This window comes from Haliotis rubra, unplaced genomic scaffold (genome assembly GCF_003918875.1).
Source record: "Haliotis rubra isolate DU_JTF1 unplaced genomic scaffold, ASM391887v1 Scf93, whole genome shotgun sequence".
In the NCBI taxonomy this organism is placed as follows: domain Eukaryota; kingdom Metazoa; phylum Mollusca; class Gastropoda; order Lepetellida; family Haliotidae; genus Haliotis; species Haliotis rubra.
Genome location: NW_025767668.1, coordinates 221962 through 242907, shown reverse-complemented (window position 1 = coordinate 242907; position 20946 = coordinate 221962). Strand labels below are relative to the sequence as shown.

Sequence of the window (20946 nt, the reverse complement as noted above, 5' to 3'; positions counted from 1 at the left end):
GCCAACTGTCAACAATCATGTGTATAATGATGATAGTTTGTTAAACAAACGTTTCTGTGATGCACGACAATTTCTATTAGATAAAATGGTGTTTTAGGTATAGGTTATTCATGAACATCTTGCCTCGTAATATTTATTAACTACATTTCTAAACTGATATATTTAGCAATTCATGGGAACTCTTTCAAGTCAAACAGATTTTAACTGTTATCGTTTCGACTATTCGCGTCATCCGAAATTTTCCGAGATTTTCCGAATGTAAAAAACACTGGCTTAAACTGGTTCCTCTATTGGTACCCGCTCCTACCGCTGTGAGTTTATGTTTAATAGACAGAGTCCGGTCGTTTCAGAATCGGGAACAGCATGGCTTCTCTCAGTGAGGAACTTGCGAAACTAGCTAATCCGACACCGGTATTCAGAGATCCTGAGGACGACATAGATGATGGTAATTATACGTTGTGAATAAGAGATGTGATCTGTCCAATAAGGGTATATTTATACGACCACATGAGACATAAATGCAAGTTGTGTCCAGTTTTCGATCATCTTTGTTTTTTACCACCCAGAAGGGGACGGTTCATTGATCCATGACATGATGATATAAATGATTTACTATAAATTAACGTAAGATTATAAGGGCAGTATAAGGGTATACGTTTTGTGATGAGTGAATATTGTTATTACAGAGAGTTTCAAGATTTATGGCATACGATATAACAAAGTACAAACATGTTTGTTTGGGGTATATTAACGTAATTAACACACTTTCTGCTTTTGTTAATGATACTCTTATTTTTTTCAAATGAATTAAATATAATGGATATTGCTACTGGGTATGCTGAGTTATTAATGTTTATCCCAATTCCACAGCTGAAGGGGTCGTTGTTGGCACAGGTACTACAGATATGTACCCCTAAACAAAGTCCAAATACAGAAATGTACCCCGTAAGCTACATACAGACTAGTCCATTTTCCGAAAACGACACCATGCGGAATGGAATGGTCCTGGGGTACGTTTCTGTATTCTGAGTTTGGCTCGGGTACTTTTCTGTATACAGAAACGTACCTGGGGTACACATCTGTAGTACCTGTGCCGACAACTACCCCTTCAGCTATGACAGGTAGCCATAACTTAATTATGTTAGATACCAGTAAAGGTATGTTATCTAGTTCATGATTATGAGCCCATGTATGAAGTGAAATAAACTATGAGCATCAGAATTCTTACATTTACTAATCCATGTGTTTTTTCCAGATACTACTGCAAAGATTGTCCAAAACGATTATGATGAAGACTTTGATGATGATGGTGATGATGACAACCAATTTAGCCAGCTTCGCAGACAAACCGCTGCCATATTAGCTGATTCTGATAACAGATATGCAGGGGCAAAAGTGACACGGAAAACTCTGAAGAAAATATCAAATGACGATGACTCAGGTATCTCACAGTTTTAAGGCATCAACATGATCAAGTGGGTGATGACTTTTTGTCTGGTGGAGCAGCTGATCAAAATGCCTTCAAAACGCGTTCTTTGTTGGCGGACAAATTTCCTGAAGAATCACATACATATAATGATATACTTGTACCAGGACCAGCATTAAGTCTGATATGTACAAAGACATTCAGTATTATCAGGTTCAGCAACGCATTGCTTTGAGTTCTTTGAGTGGCATGTTAGAAGTTGGGAAGTACAATATAGAACAAACTTTATGGATAACAACTTCTTTTTATTCGTGAGTGCGACGTTTCGATACAGATTCTTGTACCGTTGTCAAGCATTAATGGAACATGAAGAAGGGGAAGTATATATATACTGGATGTAACAATGTAACAAAGAAAATAACATAATTAACATAATTGCTTTGAGAAGTGGTTTCATAAACAAACTGAAGTTTTCTTGTAAATTTTACAGATGATGAAATTGATCAATCAGCAATTGATGCCCTGGAAAAATCCTTGAAGGGAGAAGATGAAAGTATGGATGAAGATGATGGAGACAGTGATGATCATGATGCAATTGATGATGATGATGATGATGATGATGCAATTGATGATGAAGACTTACAAATGTTCAAGTCTGAACTGAGTACTGACAAAAAAGGAATTTAGGTAAGAAATTGTACTTGTTATCTTCTATTCTGTCTCACAGTCCCTGAACCTTACTATGTTCCCTACAGCCTAGCCCTCCCAGCAGTGCTAAAACCCTAAATGAAGCAAGCCTATATTTTCCAAGGTTTCTCCCTGGGGCACCTTTTCAATTTAAATGGGTTTACTTGTTACAATCAAAATTATATATATTCAGAGTTATCTTCCTGTGTGATTCGAATGAAACTGACTGAACCCATTCCAAAATCATGATACATTTCTGCTAAAAGCACATAGTCCATCTGACTTTGACTTTATTTTGAGCAAATGTTAAGCACCAGGGTACACTTAAACAAAGTGATTTTAGTGCTATGGGGGCTATGGTGCTTTCATACATTTCAACTAAAATATACAGCAAGTGCCTGGGACAATAATAAATAGCACATTGTATCCGTCAGTTTGTTATAAGAGTGTTTGTAATAAACACAGGTTAATGTTTGGAAGAACAATGTATTGGGGTTTCTTTAGATAAAATTATTTCATCTAATTTTATGACTCTTTTTCAAGTTTTGAGGATGACGGAGATTACAGCAAATATGCAGATGATGATGATGATGATGATGATGGAGACAGCGATGAAGAAGATGAATATAAAGACGAAAAGAAAAAATATGATAATGAAGACTCTGAGATAGAAGAAGATGATGATGATGATGATGAAGAGGAGGGTAATCTAGTTGCTGCTTACAAGATACATATATGTACATGTATATATATATATATACTTTTGATGAAGTCACCTCAATTATTCATGAATTGTACTATCAAACAAAACGTGTGGAAATATTGATACATTGTTTTGTGATATTGCAGATGGAGGCATTGAAAGTTTTTCCCGATCAAACCAGAGTGAGGAAATACAGAAGGGGAAAGCGGCCCAGTCTCAGCTAGGTAAGAAGCCTCCGCTCTGGAATAACAAATCAGATCTTCCTATTTTATCTCTGGAACAAGTCTGAGTTTATACCTCAAACTGATTGGTTGAATAACCAATCTAAGTGTGTGTTTTAGAGTTTGGCAGTTTATTGATTATCCTGGACATCTGAAGTCATTATTTTGCGTGGAACAGATGGCAAGTACTCAGTGATTGAAATTCAGGCCAGCTTAAGCCTACTAAAGTCTGAAAATCGAAGGATGGTAGGTCTCATTGACTGGTACCATTTGAGGGCTGAACCAATTCTCAATGAATATAACCTGGTAGAAAGTATTAAAATGGTCCACAAATTGTAATTCAGGTCAGCATGGCTCAAAAACACTGATTAAAGGGACTAGAAAATAAGGTTTTGTTTGCCAAGTTTCAGGGTCGTATCATGGAAGAATAAAGGCTTTGTCATTGTCTTTGATGTGATACAGAAACAAAAATGCACAATACCAAATGAGTTCGTTTGAAAGAATCAACTGCATTTAACTTTGTGCAGCAAAGTGCAAGGTGTGTTACGACGGTGTAGTTATGCATTCAAGATATTTCATTGATGTTGTTTTTTACAAACACAGGGCGATAACGTGTATGATTGTTGTTTCAGGACTCTGGGACAACCTTCTGGAGGAGAGGATAAAAGTGCAGAAAGTGGGGTCTGTTATCAACCAGCTACCTCAGCCTTCCACCTGGGATCTGTTTATGAAACAAGGGGGAGATAACTATAAGCAGGCAGTCACTGATGGTAGGTCGAAGTCACTCCTGAATCTAACTATTGCAACATTTCAGTCAGGGTTGTGAGGTATTGCTAAGTTAGGTAAACTTTAGCACACAAAGATAGCAGTGTGTGTGTGTGTGTGTGTGTGTGTGCAATTGTGAGCAATGAAGGGGTTGTGGTGTCAGTGTACTCAGATACTCTATGGCTGTTTAATATGCTCATTGCTCTGTAGGCAGGTGTTGTCTGACTTGTTGGATGTTGTCAGATGTTACCTGACAGTGTGATCAGATCTGTCTGCATGTCGTCAGATGTTTTCTGACTGTTTTAAGTTGTGTGGGAGACTGTTTGACTGTATGTTGTTGGATGTTGTCAGATGTCTGATAGTGTGATCAAATTTGTCTGCATTTCCTCAGATGTTTTGTGACATTTATGAGATGTTTGTATGTTGTCAGATGTTGTCTGTGTGTTGTCAAGATGTCTGTGTGTTGTCAGATGTTGTCTGTGTGTTGTCAGATGATGTGTGTGTTGTCAGATGATGTCTGTGTTGTCAGATGTCTGTGTGTTGTCAGATGTCTGTGTGTTGTCAGATGTCTGTGTGTGTTGTCAGATGTCTGTGTGTTGTCAGATGTTTGTATGTTGTCAGATGTTGTCTGTGTGTTGTCAGATGTCTGTGTGTTGTCAGATGTCTGTGTGTTGTCAGATGTTGTCTGTGTGTTGTCAGATGTTGTCTGTGTGTTGTCGGATGTCTGTGTGTTGTCAGATGTCTGTGTTGTCAGATGTCTGTTGTCAGATATTGTCTGTGTGTTGTCAGATGTCTATGTGTTGTCAGATGTCTGTGTTGTCAGATGTCTGTGTGTTGTCAGATGTTGTCTGTGTGTTGTCAGATGTCTGTGTGTTGTCAGATGTTAGTGTGTTGTCAGATGTCTGTGTTGTCAGATATTGTCTGTGTGTTGTCAGATGATGTGTGTGTGTTGTCAGATATTGTCTGTGTGTTGTCAGATGTCTTTGTGTTGTCAGATGTTGTCTGTGTGTTGTCAGATGTCTGTGTGTTGTCAGATGTCTGTGTGTTATCAGATGTCTGTGTTGTCAGATGTCTGTGTGTTGTCAGATGTCTGTGTTTTGTCAGATATCTGTGTTGTCAAGATGTCTGTGTTGTCAGATGTTGTCTGTGTGTTGTCAGATGTCTGTGTTGTCAAATGTCTGTGTGTTGTCAGATGTTGTCTGTGTGTTGTCAGATGTTAGTGTGTTGTCAGATGTCTGTGTGTTGTCAGATGTATGTGTGTTGTCAGATGTCTGTGTGTTGTCAGATGTCTGTGTGTTGTCAGATGTCTGTGTGATGTCAGATGTCTGTGTGTTGTCAGATGTTGTCTGTGTGTTGTCAGATGTTGTCTGTGTGTTGTCAGATGTTGTCTGTGTGTTGTCAGATGTCTGTGTGTTGTCAGATGTTGTCTGTGTGTTGTCAGATGATGTGTGTTGTCAGATGTCTGTGTGTTGTCAGATGTCTGTGTGTTGTCAGATGTTGTCTGTGTGTTGTCAGATGATGTGTGTTGTCAGATGTTGTCTGTGTGTTGTCAGATGATGTGTGTTGTCAGATGTCTGTGTGTTGTCAGATGTCTGTGTGTTGTCAGATGTTGTCTGTGTGTTGTCAGATGATGTGTGTGTGTTGTCAGATGTTGTCTGTCTGTGTTGTCTAACTGATGTCTGTGTGGTGTCTGCATGTTGTCTGACTGTGTTGTCTAACTGAGTGGTCTGATGTTCCAGCCCAGTCGGTGCTGAAGAAGCTGCTGGACAGCCTGCTACAGGCCCAGACACTGCTGCTGCACCAGAACCAGGAGACGAGGCATGTGGTGGATGGAACCGACCCCAAGCTTGACAAGTATGGAGGCTGCTTTATTTAATGGCTAGATATTTTATCTTAAAAGCCCCTAGATTTGTGTTAGCCTTGAAAAGGCCCTAAATGCCAGTGGTTTGGTCATGCCCTGTACTTAGCAAAACTTGTCAAGTTCTGATTTTACAGGAAATTAATGCATAACAAAAATACCTTGCAATATCAGTAGATCACAGTCGCTTAATCTCCATTACAAAGCAAAACCTTCCCAGTGCAGAGTTATCTCCCTGTGATGGTTGGTCCCACATTGGTCCAACCATGTGTGTATTCAGCTACTGTGATATGTGTTTCTATAGTTCCTTAAAAATATTGATTGGGGCCTGAAAATGCCCTGAAAAGGCCTGAACTTTGATGGCTGATAGTCTGTACGAACCGTGTACTATGTTAAATGTTTGGCCAGATTAGTGTCATGAAACATCATTCATAATTATAATACAGATCAGAGTGAGTAAGTGTGTTTAGTGAGTGATGCCGCTTTCAGCAATGTTCCAGCAATATCACGGGCGGGGACACCAGAAATGGGCTTCACTCATTGTACCTGTGTTGGGTATCGAACCTGTGTGTTCAGCGTGATGAGCAAATGCTTTAACCACAAGCAGAGATGCCAACCACTCTGATTTTGGAGGAGTTACTCTGATTTTCAAATACAAAATCCACTCTCCGATTTGTGCATAATAAACTCCGATTTTTTAGAAAATACAACTATGTTTATAAATTTAGAATGTTTGATAGAATTTTAGTAAATAGCCATTTAAATTTGTTAATTTGAGTTAACTATTATCTGGTTAAGTATGACCAGAAATTGCTTATTTCCAGGCTAAATCTAAAGATTTTCATAGGGGAGGTGCCCCAGACCCCCACCGTCACAAGGAGCCCCACACCCCTCTCACGGTCACCCCCAACTCGCACCCTCAGGGCTCGGGAATTGCTTTTAGCAAGGCAGGACTCGGCTTTCATCTGATTCAGGGTTGGCATCTCTGCACCAGGCTACCCCACATACCCGATACAGATCACAACAAGAGACATGCGAGAACCTTTTGGTCTCTTAACCATGCCACTGATGCTAGTATGTACAGAATCTTTATGCTTGGTAATTCTTGTGTCTAGTGGAAGTAAACCTAACTCTGACGATGATGAAGAAATCACCAGCGAATCGGAAACAGAGTCGGCACCAGTAGTTGAGAAACCTCAAAGACAGCAGACAGACATACAAGGGCTCAAGAGGAAATTCAAGATGTCAGACTACCCTGATTTTCTGGCAAAGAGACACACAGGATTTGCAACTTACAGGTAGACAGATTCCCTCTGTACAGTAATGTTATGAGTTTGTGTGTTATTTTGATGGTAGATCATGCTCGTGCTATCAACCACTTGTTCATCTGATATCTGTCCTTTGATTCTTGCATGGTAGATATGACACAGCTGTGATAAGTTTTGATAGGCATGCTCACTCATATGCCATCTCCAGATTGTATGTCTTGCCTTCATGTTGACAGAAACGAGACCCTGCACAAGTGGAATGACAAGACCCGGCTTGCATCGGGGAAGATCAAGGGGAAATCATTCAGTGCCCTGGAGCAGTCAGCCCTCAAACAGATCGAACAGGTGGGGAGACACTGCATGCTAGTGTACAGTACCGATCCACAGTACTGACCCACAGTACCGACCCCCACAATATGGATCCACAGTACTGATCCACAGTACCGACCCCCACAATACTGACCCACAGTACCGACCCCCACAGTACTGATCCACAGTACCGATCCCCAGTACTGATCCATAGTACTGATCCACAGTACCAATCCCTGCAGTACTGACCCACAGTACCGATCCATAGTACTGATCCACAGTACCGATCCATAGTACTGATCCATAGTACTCATCCACAGTACTGATCCATAGCACTGATCCACGGTACTGATCCACAGTACTGATATACAGTACCGATCCACCGTACCCATCCATGGTACTGATCCACAGTACTGATCCACAGTACCGATCCACAGTATCGATCCATAGTACCGATCCACTGTACTGATGCATAGTACCGATCCATAGTACCGATCCACAGTACTGATCCACAGTACTGATCCACAGTACCGATCCACAGTACTGATCCACAGTACCGATCCACAGTTGATCCACAGTATCGATCCACAGTATCGATCCACAGTACTGATCCACAGTACCGATCCACAGTACCGATCCACAGTACTGATCCACAGTACTGATCCACAGTATCGATCCACAGTACTGCAGTGTAACTGTGGGATGATACCTCATTGGGCAAATACTGTCCAGTTTGTTTTGTTTGTTGTTTAACACTGCACTCAGCAATATTCCAGCTGTATGGCGGTCTGTAAATAATCGAGTCTGGACCAGACAATCGAATGATCAACAGCATGAGCATTGACGTACGCAATGGGATACAATGACATACGTCATCCACGTTAGCCTGACAACCCAATTCCGTTACCTCACCTGAATATGATACATATATCACAGCCCACAGTGATTTATGTAGACCATTGAAAGAAATCAAATATTGAACAATATTATATTCCAGTTTTTATGCCAATGGCCTTCACTTGGGACTCCTAGAATTACACAGCTCCCTTCTTCAAGCTGGCAGCATTAATGGTGATTGAAAGTGATTTTCGTTGAATGTGACATATTGAACCGTGTGTACATTGTGATGTATGGAAAGACAGACCTAATAGTCTGAGTGATAAAGCTAGCTGTTATTGTTCGTCTGGGGTAAATAGTTAACTGATGTTCAGGAAGGATTAAGGTGAGTTTATTGTATGTGTTTAGATAATGCGAGACAAGGACCGCCTCATCAGACGTACACAGCTGAAGAGAAGTGGACAGAGGATCCTTGGAGTGGAGGAGAAGGTGGCAGAGGAGAACCAGAGGCGCGCCGAGGACAATCAGGAGGTGGGTGGAAGGAGGGACAAAGATAGGGTTTGGAGGGGAAGGGGGAGACAAATGGAGGGAGGGGAGACAGGGGTGGAGTAAATGCAGGAGACGTCGAGGGGAGAGGTGGAAGGAGGGGAGAGGCAAGGGAATGTTGCAGATAGGTGTGGAGGGGGAGATGTGGAGTAGAGGGCCACTCTCCTACCCAGAGTTCCATGCGGCCAGCCAGCATACTACCTCTGCCACAGGCAAGAGAGATGTGAAGATTCCTCACATCTTGCACAGTCCATTCAATATATTGTATATATTTCTTAATGCTTTCATTTTTGACAAGCCTACACATCTACTTAATCTTCTTTGATAGAATGGTTTACTTTCACTGAGAAAATGTCCAAAAATGTGTAACACTATTTTGATTTGCATAGCGATCCTTTGTTTACACAGGTTAGGTTATGGGTTCTTCAAGCAATGCAGTAACTTTGATGTATAAATATGTATTGTCATGAATTTGACTGTCGCAGTTGTAGCAATGTAAAACCAGAGAGCAATGCTTGCATATGGTCAGTCTCTTCTGATTTGATGTGCATTTGTTTAAAAACAAGAGAAAAATCATGTATTGTCAAATTAGCCTGTGGAATGTTTGAGTCATGTCGCCAGTTGTAGAAGAATAGATAGACATTGAGGGGGGGTCGAGCGTGGGTGGTGGAGTGGAGAAGGGATTAGAAGAAGACTGATGTCATGGGAAGATAATCTCAGGATAGTCTGGACATGGGATTTAGGGAAACACAGACAGAACAGGTCACTTGGTGGAGGAGAATCTGAGATTGTCTTTGACAGTTGATAATGTATAATGTTTCTGGGCTTCAAAAATCACATAGACCTGCAGTGTCCACCACTGGAGTAAGGTCTTGAGTTAAAGTTACACTGTTGTGGACGACCGACTTTGTGTTCGCAGGCAGCAGCGGCAACAGCTTCTCCTGGGGATGACTATGATGGCGAGGTGTTTGATGACAGCGACTTCTACCACCAGCTGCTGCGGGAGCTGATCGAGAGGAAGACAAGTGAACTCAATGACCCAGTAGCAATCAGCAGGTGAAATAAAAGTGAAAACAACAATGCAATTGAGTTTCTATGTTCCTAGCGTCATCTTGTGGTTTATTTCCTGGGGATGATGTTAGTGAGTTGCAAGGCCATTAACAATATTTTTCAACCAATCAAACTGCAGCACACACCTCATTATTTTACATGGCTGCATAATGCCGACTTGATGCAAAATTCTCATACATTTTACTAAATTTGTTGTCTCAAAACTTTAGAATGTGAAAGGTAAACCAACTTCCTGTTACAGGCAGTGGCTAGAAATTGAGAAGTTACGTACGAAGGTGAAGAAGAAGAAGGTTGACACACGAGCCAGCAAAGGGAGGAAGATCAGGTGGGTACTTCTCTTCCTCTATCTCCTCTGTGGGGTTTCATGGTTGCAGTCACCCTTTGTAATGTAGTGGGGACAAGTGAAATTTTCTTTTTTGTCACTGTAGAGCATTGTCAAAATTACTCTTCTGTCTCAGATGGTTGGCTGACATGTCATCCTATCCCAATTGTGTATATCCATTGAGAAACCCTCAACTCAATGACACAATATTACGTTTACAGCTGAAAATAGATTTTCCGGTTGCCATCCCTGATTTACAGACTGCCGCCATATAGCTCGAATATTGAAACTCACTCAGTACACAGTAGACCGCCTCCGTGGTGTAGTGGTTAGTGTGTCCGCCCGAAGTGCGCAAGGTTGTGGGTTCGATCCCCGACCGCGTCATACTAAAAGACATAAAAATATGGTACTTGTTGGTCCCTGCCTGGCGCTCGACATTAATGGGTACAACAAGGACTGGTCGGCTCGGAGTCAGTATAATGTGTCTGGGTGGGGTATTCATGCTTAACTGCAGCATGGTATCTCAGTGGGCTAGCACTGTAAAACAAGCTTAAGTCTGGGCTAGTACAAGCAGCCGCACCTACACATACACACACATGCACGTCATCATATGAGCGAAATATTCTCAAGCATGACGTTAAACCCAATTCCACCAGAACACAGTGGTATTCCATGAAGATCAGCTCTGCCGCCTAGTGGTTAGAGCATAAAGCAGTGAGGTGTAGGTTAGTGGTTTGGTCCCCTACCATGGTATACCTAAAGATTTGATAGTTGTTTCCCTGCATGGCCAGTTCAGAGTCATTATACTCTGTTGGGGTATCCATGTTAAAACTGTAGCGTGGTATCTGTCTGAAGTGTCTGTGCTATGAGCATGCTGTACTTGTGGATTTAGTGCAATATAAATGGAATAATTATTAAATCATTAATTGATCAATTAAGTTATTATAATAATTGATATATTAAATTGATTATTATAATTGAGTGGACCAGCACTGTAACACAAGCATTAATCCAAACTAGTTCAAGCTGATGCTCACAAACAAGCACTTGTTGTGTATGTGCAATAGTTGTAAACACAGTGTGCCCTCACTTCAGGTTCTATGTAAAGCATGTCCACATACCTAGTGAATGCTTCATGGACGTGTCAAGACCGCCTCCGTGGTGTAGTGGTTAGAGCGTCCGCCTGGAGAGCGGAAGGTCGTGGGTTCGATCCCCGACCATGTCATACCAAAAGACGTTAAACTTTGGTACATGTTGGTCCCTGCCTGGCGCTCGGCATTAATGGGACTGGTCGGCTCGGAGTCAGTATAATGTGTCTGAGTGGGGTATTCATGCTTCACTGCGGCATGGTATCTCAGTGGGCTAGCACTATAAAACCAGTACAAGCAGCTGCGCATACACATACACATGCATGCTGCGGCGTCATACATACACATATATTCTCATGCTTGACGTTAAACCCAATTTCACCTCACCTCACCTCACCTAACCTCACGTCACCTCACCTCATGGACTAGTCCCTTTCCACTCACTCCTGGTCCAGCGTAAGAAGTGTGATGACTGAAATAAATCATCAGGATGTAATTGTAATACAAATGACCAAAATGATGATCACCTATGGGATGAGAGGCTTTAGATGCAATGCTTGTAGTTTACTCAAATGAGATTCACTCACTTCATGAAATGCTTCATTTCACAAGAAATGCTTTACTTGACTCAAATGATAAATACCCTTTCAATGAGAAACTTTAGCTGTGCTCTTATGCATTTAGTTTGCTCAAATGATTGTTTTCTGGTTGGATGAAAGGCTTCTGCTAAAAGTGCACCCAACTTCAACTGATCAATGCCTATTCAATAAGAGAGAGGATTCTGTGGGGTAGCCTTGTGGTTAAAGCGTTCACTAGTGGTTAATGCGTTCACTTTCGCATGTCGAAGATCCGGGTTTGATTCCCTACATGGGTACAATGTGTGAAGCCCATTTCTGGTGTCACCCACCGTGATATTGCTGGAATATTTCTAAAAGCAGAGTAAAGCCATACTCATACTTCAATGAGAGACTAGGTTTGCTCTAATACTTGTCGTGTTAACTGAGGCAGAGGAAGCTTGGTGATGAATGAATCTGTTTGGTTAAGCCTGGATATGTTTCAATTCTTGTGTGCATCAGAAATTTCCCATGACAATCAGTTATTGTGCCCTCAATATTAGTAAAATTGAAAAAAAAATTATGTAATTATTCTCCCTTGTCAACATGCTCAAAAATGTACTTTCCTGGCTGTTGTAGGTATGACGTCCATGCAAAGCTAGTCAACTTCATGGCCCCAATGGACCACTCCATCTGGTCTGATGATGCAAGGTGGGTGTTAACTGTCGGACATTTTAATTTTAGCAAAGTGAAATTAATGATCTACATGTTGGTTTCCTTTTGTCATCCATCCTCAACAGTGAGATGTAACACATTTTGTTGGGGGTATTTAGGTCAGCAGTTACCAGGTGTTTGGAGAGAACATTTATCCTGTCACTGTAATTGTTTACCATTTAAAACTGAATGGAATTATTTACCAGTTCAATATGTACTGCCACAAGGTATCCAGTGAGTGTTTCAGATTAAATTACTTGTCACAGGTGACTGTTGGATGTTGAAGTCAGTCTTGGCGACATGGTTGGTGGTCTGATTGTCATTCACAGGATTATCTGAATTGTCCCAGGATTTACACATTGCCTTGATGCAGTTGGAATATTGCTGGTTTAGGTGTTATACTAGAAACACACCTGCACAGATGCACACACCAGCCAAGCACACACATACCAGTAGTTATCTCCCCTTACACATCAGTTGGCAGCTGCTTTTGCACATGCCCTCATGTCCTTGCGAAGATTAAAGATTAGAAAAATAATATTTTTGAGATGACCCCCCGACTCGAAATGTTACACAGTACAATACATTATGACAAGGCCGATCGCTAAGCTACCATCGCATACAATCGATTAAAACTTAATGTAAACATAATCATGGATGACTGGCCAAGGTTTTGACCCTCAACTAAATGATCTTGACACAAATGGATGAAGATGTGTCCTCACAAAACGAAGCAAGCCCTCTGGTTGGTCAACCCTGGCACATTTGCACATTCTTTATAAATTAGCAGGAATTTTTCCTTTCATCGACTGCCTTGTCATAATGTATTGAACTGTGAAGCATTTCGAGTCGGGGGGTCATCTCAATTTTATATATATTTTTCTTATCTTTAATCCTCGCAAAGACACAAGGGCCTGTGCTGCTTTGCCCATCCCAGAAATTAGTTTTGTATTGGTTTTTCTTATTCAGGAATGACCTGTTCAAGTCACTGTTTGGAAAAACAGTCAGAATATGAACAGACAACACAGGAAGGAGATGAGGCCCACCATTTTAGACAGTCACCGAATTATCAGAGGAACTTGCTCCATCTTGTGGATGCCCTAAAATATGGTATCCAAAATATAGGTTTCCTGTTTATAACATGCGCTATCTGAAATTATACAGAGAAATCTGTGGCATTCACTACAGTGGCGGCCAGCTTGATACGTCTTCAAGCAACTACATGGATTCAGTGGTCCGACTGGCTTGGTTGAAAATGTCATTGTCACCCAAAACTATGGGTTGTTCACAACGACAGTCACTGGATTGTCTGGTCCAGTCTTGATTATTTATAGACTGCCATCATTTAGCTGGAAAAAGCTGAGTGTGGTGTTTACCAGCAATGAGAGGAGTGAAACACACCTCTCACACAGGCTAAAGACTTCTGTATGTCCAATTGGTCACCTCCAGTAGCATAAGGTATCCAAGCAAAGATGATGAAGATGAAGAACCTGTTATTGTTGATTTAAGTATCATGTAAATATATGTGATATAAAATATGAGAAATGTCATTGATCTTCTGTTGTGTTGTGTGTGCTCTGTTCTATTTGTTACACTCATGGTTGGAGGGATGGGTGTGTGTGGGTACAGGCTATTTTTAAAACAGTTTGGGTTCTGAAAATACTCAAATGGCATCCCATTCCAATTTACACGATTCTACTTTATCAAAAACAATACATTTCCCTTCTAATCTGATAAGTACTTTGAACCCAAGTTGCTCTGACACATTTTTTTTCTGAACCTGATTCAAATGTCAAATGTTACCAGCAACTCTCACAAAAGTGTTTTGGATGTCTCTGGAAACTTGTATGATAATGTCTGTGATAACCACACTTTTGTGTTCTTTGAAGCAAAATAAACCTCGGTTGACAATTAGAGGGCAAACAAAACATGCTCAACTTCCCATGGCCTTTTTGAGAGACAGGTTACCTATGCAGGATTCCAACAGCAGAGATGCCAACCCCAAACTGTTGCAAATACTTTCAAGGATCAAAGTTAGTAGTTTGACCATAAAATTAGTAGTCAACTAAATACTTAAGTACAGCTCCACGTAAAAATCATGCAAAATCGAGAACATTAGATAAATCGAAAATCACGAATGTTGTTTAAAATTTCAGAATTTGATCACACCACTATATTAAACATCACTTGTGAATCATGATGAACTTTGAGAAAGATAATATGACACTTATGAAGAGTGAAGCTTTAATTTCACATACCTCCGACAGCAGATTTCCAAATTATCAGTATTACATTTGATCTTGTCTCTTTTTGGTGAAAATGTATTTAATCGATGAAAAATATATGTTTTTGTCAATATATCCGAATTTTTATGAATTTTCTTCAAATTTTGAAGAATTTCTAGTGCAATCGTATTGGCGGTTTGAGGCTAAAATTCGTAGCGACTATGATAAAATCGTAGAGGTTGGCATCTCTGCAACAGTGATTGCCATGCATTTTGTAATGCAGGACAATATAACTGAAAAATTCCAATTTCCTAGATGTATAAGGAAGTAGTGACAAATGAGATGTTTGCAATAGTTTTAAGTGCACCAAATAGTCCCAAAATAGTTTTAATAGCAATTAAACACAACAGAGCATGGGTAAGGTACAATAATAAATAATTTTCAAAAGAATTTGTTATCGTTAGCATGTTGATAGTATGTGAGAATGCCTGTAGCTAGGTCACCTATAGGATTAGCTGTATTTACTTCAGAGTTGTTTTTAAAAATTGTAATCAGTTTCACTTTGTGTTTGTTCCCAACTCCATGTAATGATTCCACCCATTTTGCACAGGTGGGCATCTCTGATGTTCATCAAGCTTATGTTATCCAGATTTGATGATATTCTGTAGGGGACACTCACAGTGCAATTCATGGTCGCATGCTCTGAGTTGTCGATTTTGCATGGCAACAGTTCTGTGATTCCGGGATGGAATTCGAGATCGTCCTGATTTTTGGTTTGATCTGTACTGAACTCCTGTGTCTCAGACCCACTCACAAATGTTCTGAGAATTGACACTACAACATGGACATCTGCATTGATAGAGTACTGACACTTGACATGACAATCATTAGCCAGCGGTCACATGGTTTTGTAAAGGGACATCACTCCAAGCTTATTTCATGAAACTGGCTTATTGAATCAGGGGCATAGGTTCTGTCTTCGACAAATGAACTTAGAATAGTGTGGTCACAAGTTTGTTTCAGGGTTAGCACTTATTCTCAGATATCAGTCTAATGTCACTTTGAAAAGTCAGTCACTTATATACTATTCACACTTTGCTAAGGATGAAATCATTGATTCAACAGAAAATTATGATGTGGGGTCAAATTTGGTATAAATATCTCAGCCTATTGTAAGCTGGATCCTAGGTTTGAGTATGTCACTGCAACTTGTGGATCCCATACCTGAAATTGACAGGTGTTGTGTGTTTGTCAATGACCCGTGCCTTGATTTGCAAAATGGTTGATTGGTGCCATGAAAACCATTTTTATGGTTACTCTGATATCAAGTGCATACGGTTTCCTAAAGATGTGTTACATCATTATTTATCAACTTTTTAATTGGATAATTTCAAATTATAAATCTGTTTAAGTAAAGTTGTGAATTTTGTGATCCTTAGCAAAGTGTGAGTAGTATATAATGACCTGTCTGGGAGGAAAGCCTAAAGTAATGAAGTTGAAATGAAAAGTTCACTAAGAAAGGTGCTGAAACCCTGAAACATAATCAGCATGGAAATGAACTTCAAGCCCAAATCTCGGTTTCTAACACTCAAGGGATGCAATACTGCATTGCAGATTGGACCTACAATAAGACAACTGAAGCATTGCTGCGTTGATAACGATGTCCTTGCTTCATTCCTCTGGGTCACAGCTGCCTTCTAAATTATTTCTGAAAATCCATTAGTTGACTCAAAACACTGCACACATCATTCATAAAAAATCACAAAGACACATTATTCTCATAAATTTAGCTTTTATTAACTTTGTCAGACTATGAATTGTTGCAACAATCGTCCAATGATTTACAAAAGACAATATGCTCTTGTAGCATGTGCAACATCATCTTAAAAAAAAAAAAAAAAAAAGGTTACCTGTACATATTTACAATGACCAGACCAGGCCAGCTTTCACTCATATCGAATGTCTGATTTACAAAGATCTATGAATTCTGGGCTATCCCAATTCTTACACCAACCTCAAATACCAAGCTGTCAAAGTTTTCAACAACATACCGAGAAGACTATGTAGAATAACAATACCCTACATAAAACTTTGCTGTTATCCTTGACTAAACTTCAGTGTCAGACAAAGGGAGGTACTTGAGGTTTTCTGTGGATGTACTTGAATAAAAGAAAATACCTTAAGGTGTTGACAGACTCATTTGTAGAAAGTGATCTTAGTTCTAAATATTCATGTCAAATGTTAAAGAATGGGAATTATGATCATCATGGATCTAAGGTTACTATATGCTAGTGGATCATAGGTTCCCAGACTAACCTGACAACCACAATTGCATGAAAATATCCTAGTTCAGATTATAAAAAGCAACTATGTTGAAAGTATGTAGTTAAATCTTAAACTGAACTCGCATCGGAAAATACTTCTCGAATGTGGAACTCTGTTAGATAGGTTTCTGAAGTCAACCAAGGTTCTTTTGAGATCAGATATCTCCAACAAAACAGGCTTTGAAATTCTCCCCAAAACAGAACAAAAAGGGCATTTGCACCATTTACATCCTGCATTCCACAACATGAACACGTAACAGCACAAACAAGGTTTACTTGCAGCTAGTATTATGCATTTTGTCACAAATTACCATTTTCCAAATCCAGACTGGTTATCAAATGACCTAACATGCCATAAACATCTTGAAAACAATCAGAATGATAAGAGAGAAAGAAGGCTGGTGACTGATCTTGGTGTATGTATGTCTGAAAGCACTAACCATACAAATTAGAGACATTTTCAGGAGTAGGGGCCACAATGTTGTGTATTGTATCTCCATTCTATTGTGATAAATTGCCTGGACTCATTTGCCTACACTGCTCCAAAAATAGCCCACCCCCATAACACACTGGTATTTTTTGATGATTTCATGACAGCTACAAACCACGATAGTAGTCTTTGTCTTGTATTGTTTCAAATACTGGAACACTTAGGGCTGACATCCCTGTTTTGATACTCCGTACATATGTAACCTTCTTCAGATCCCACTAAATGTTGAGCATTCACTCATTTGCAACTGCATCTATGAACATACATGCTGCAATCACGTTTAGAAGAAGCAATTAGGTTGTTCAGTTTAAGCTCATGAGCGAGAGAAATTCCAGTGATGTCACGGATGGACCTAGTGATGTCACTTCCAATATTAACTACAGTGGCTTGTTCCTAATACATGTCCTGGTAGAAGGGAGATAAGCAAGGATGAAGCAAGGATGAAAAGACACATCTAGGCTGAGAAAACTCATAAGGCAACGGAATTACAATTCTTTAAAGGATGAAGACTAATTTGGAAATGTTTCATTTTCAAGGCCTCATTTTGAGCAAAAGTTTGGTTTTGAGTACACATTTTGACACAGTATCAGGATGTACCTCTGGCTTAGGCTGTCCCAATATACCTACCTATGTATTGATACACATTGAAAACCTCTCAAGAAGGACAACTTTATGTTCAATTTGTCTGTATTATGCAGTCAGATAAAGCTGTTTGTTTCTGACGAGAGTAGTTGTAAAGCTAGCCGGAGTAACCTTTAGGTGGGTTTTTATTCATTTCTATGTCATCTTTTGAAATTAATACAGAATTAAAGAATTAAATGAAATGATAGGTGCGTAGGTATATAGCTTGTTATTTCATCAAGATGCATTGATACAAAGTAAGTCATATAAGCCAGACTACTGACAAACTTTCCCCGAGAGGCTGATTAAGTCAAATCTGTTAGGCTTGTAAACTTTGTAAGTACACATTTGTGAACCTCATAGCCAGCTCACTCACACAACAGATGTAGTCACAGACAATCTAAAATAGGACAAATGTTGTGCCTCAATAAAGTAAACAGTCTTTGAAAATAGACTTTATGGAGTGGAAAGCTTAAGCTGGGTTCATATAGGCAAGACCCATCATCCAAATACTGTGATGCTTGAATTATCATACGGTTTAGTACAAAAGCTAACTAACTGTACATTTGGACAATACTCTTTCCTTCCATAAAAGCACTTGCATGTGCATGGTACACACGGATTTCATACAATTTCTCAACATGTCTGAAGGAACTTTGTAAAAAGCAATATATTAAATCTTACACATTATGTCAATAAAACTGTACATATAAACTCTTGATGCCGTTTGAGTGAATTGCCTCCCTTTGTGAAAATATGGCACTTCAGCTTTGACATTACAAATGCATGTAAAGGTACAACATGTAGACACTTTATTGCTGTGCACAGGACATCCATTATCTTTCAACCTGGAGCTATACCGCTGTTTGGATCACACCTTGCTTTTCCTTCAGCTCCACTTACAAATTCATGAAGTATTAATTACCTGCGCATTTATTGGTATGTTTACTGAAATTTTCAAATTTTGATATTACAAAAAATATTAACAATTTATTTTGATTAAATAATCCACCCACAAAAGTACCTGTTAAAAAAATAACATAAATAAAAAGACAAAAATTCCATGAAGCGAATAGATGTAAATGCAAGATTTTAAATGCCGTGTCAGTAAAACAAAAAACAATTCTAACATATCAGTTTTATATTTCAATTTAATCTCTTATGAGTCCTAAATTTCACTGAATTTAAAGAAATGAACCGTGACCTACTTGAAGGAGCAGTCAGCATATTTTCTCTCATTCCCTTTCCTTTCACATTCTATATATTAACTGCATAATCAGTATTCTAACTAACACTTCAAAAATAGCACACAAGAATTTTAAATAAATACCATTACAAAACAAAATGGTTTTAATAAATTAGCTAAGTGAAGAAACAATTCTTCCATCCGATGTATTGCTTTAACTAAGTCATTGTCATAGATAGACGCCTACAAATACAAATCATTTCACTTACCCTTCACAAAATACATTTCTTAATGGGAGACAACTAGCCAGGGTTCAGTTCATCACCATGGTTAGATTGTACACTGCTGATATCTGCAGTATTATGATGTACAATGGAACCTGATTCAGTTAGCCTGCCCAATTCCACTACTTTTATTCTGGGACATAGGACCAATCCAACATGTAATTGATGCTCCTTAATCTTGATGGACTTTACACAAATGTCATGAATGAACTTGGCTCAGTAGTAATATAGCTTTGATGACAGAATCCACACAATCATGTTACTACAACAACTGGTCCTAAAGCCCTTGCAGAACAGCCCAAAATAGTATCACAAGGACTGGCAGGGGTGGAAATAACTATAAAATTGCTAGTGTACTCCGGTACAGTGGCACATGTAAAATCACTTGCCCTGATCATTTTTCCACTTTACCGGCTGTTTTCTTGTTGATGTTTTAAATAAACAACATTATTAACATTGGAAAGTCAACTGGACACCGGTACAGTATGATATACAAATTTGCTTGCCCGAAAGAAAAAAACACTGGACTCGGACATCGGGCAATGGGTTATTTCCACCCCTGACTGGCAGACATTTGACATTTTAAAGGTTTCGCTACAAGCTATAATTGTAAGGACTAAACATGTTTCCTGTTTGTAAGTCCATTATGTTAAACACAGACTGTTCTGCATGTACACAGCTTTGATCATGTCTTGTCACACGGGAGACATCAAGGCACGTAATTCTTGCCAGTCAGATTTCTGTTCCAACTGGAGTGCAGTCTTTAACTTTATATTGGCCCCCACTTAAGTCTGGTTTAGGCAGATTCCATTGTAAATCAAAAGATGACTATTCCAAATACCAAAAATACAATGTCCCAGTTTCACACATGGCACTAATTAAAGACCTAGACTGAAAATGGGCACCATTAAGCACTAGCCTCCTTCGACATACTTTATACACATGATCAGGAAAAATATAAGCTCAAGTACATCATAAAATCTTTCACAAAAAACAAAACTGTTACTCATAAAACCCTGGGGGAAAATATAAGTTCATGTACATTATAAAATCTTTCACAAAAACAAGAATTGTTACTGGTAAAAATTTCACTTTGACTTAAATTTCCCTATCTATTTTAATTGTATCGAACAAAATAATCACATTGACTTGATTGTTTTAAAAAAATATGTGTTTCACCAAAAAGAAAGAACCTACACTTGACGTTACTATCAATATAAAAATATGTTTCTTCCTCAAATGCATGGAGAAGTTTTATCTTCCAAACATGCAAGAAAAATTAACAAATTAGTTTATGTATTTAAAAAAGGCTCAATGTGAATGTGCTGGATGAACATTGGTAAAAGTTACTGTTATGAAATGGTTCTGCGATGTGGTCGAGATTTCAGAATTCACACAAATACTGGACATTACCCTGTGACAAGTCATCTCCATGTATAAAAGATTA

The 20946-nt window shown here is 39.3% G+C and overlaps 1 protein-coding gene across 1 annotated transcript; it reads left to right on the top strand.

Moving 5' to 3' along the window:
* Positions 1-315: 315 nt before the first annotated feature.
* LOC124264558 (protein AATF-like) lies at positions 316-13919 on the top strand. The gene is made up of 14 exons (XM_046699310.1): positions 316-445; positions 1256-1441; positions 1917-2112; positions 2657-2817; positions 2963-3040; positions 3670-3807; positions 5542-5656; positions 6776-6958; positions 7165-7273; positions 8483-8605; positions 9540-9676; positions 9933-10016; positions 12295-12366; positions 13339-13919. Exons 1-14 carry the CDS (start codon positions 364-366, stop codon positions 13382-13384), a joined length of 1710 nt encoding a protein of 569 aa, XP_046555266.1. The 5' UTR covers positions 316-363; the 3' UTR covers positions 13385-13919.
* Positions 13920-20946: the final 7027 nt, after the last annotated feature.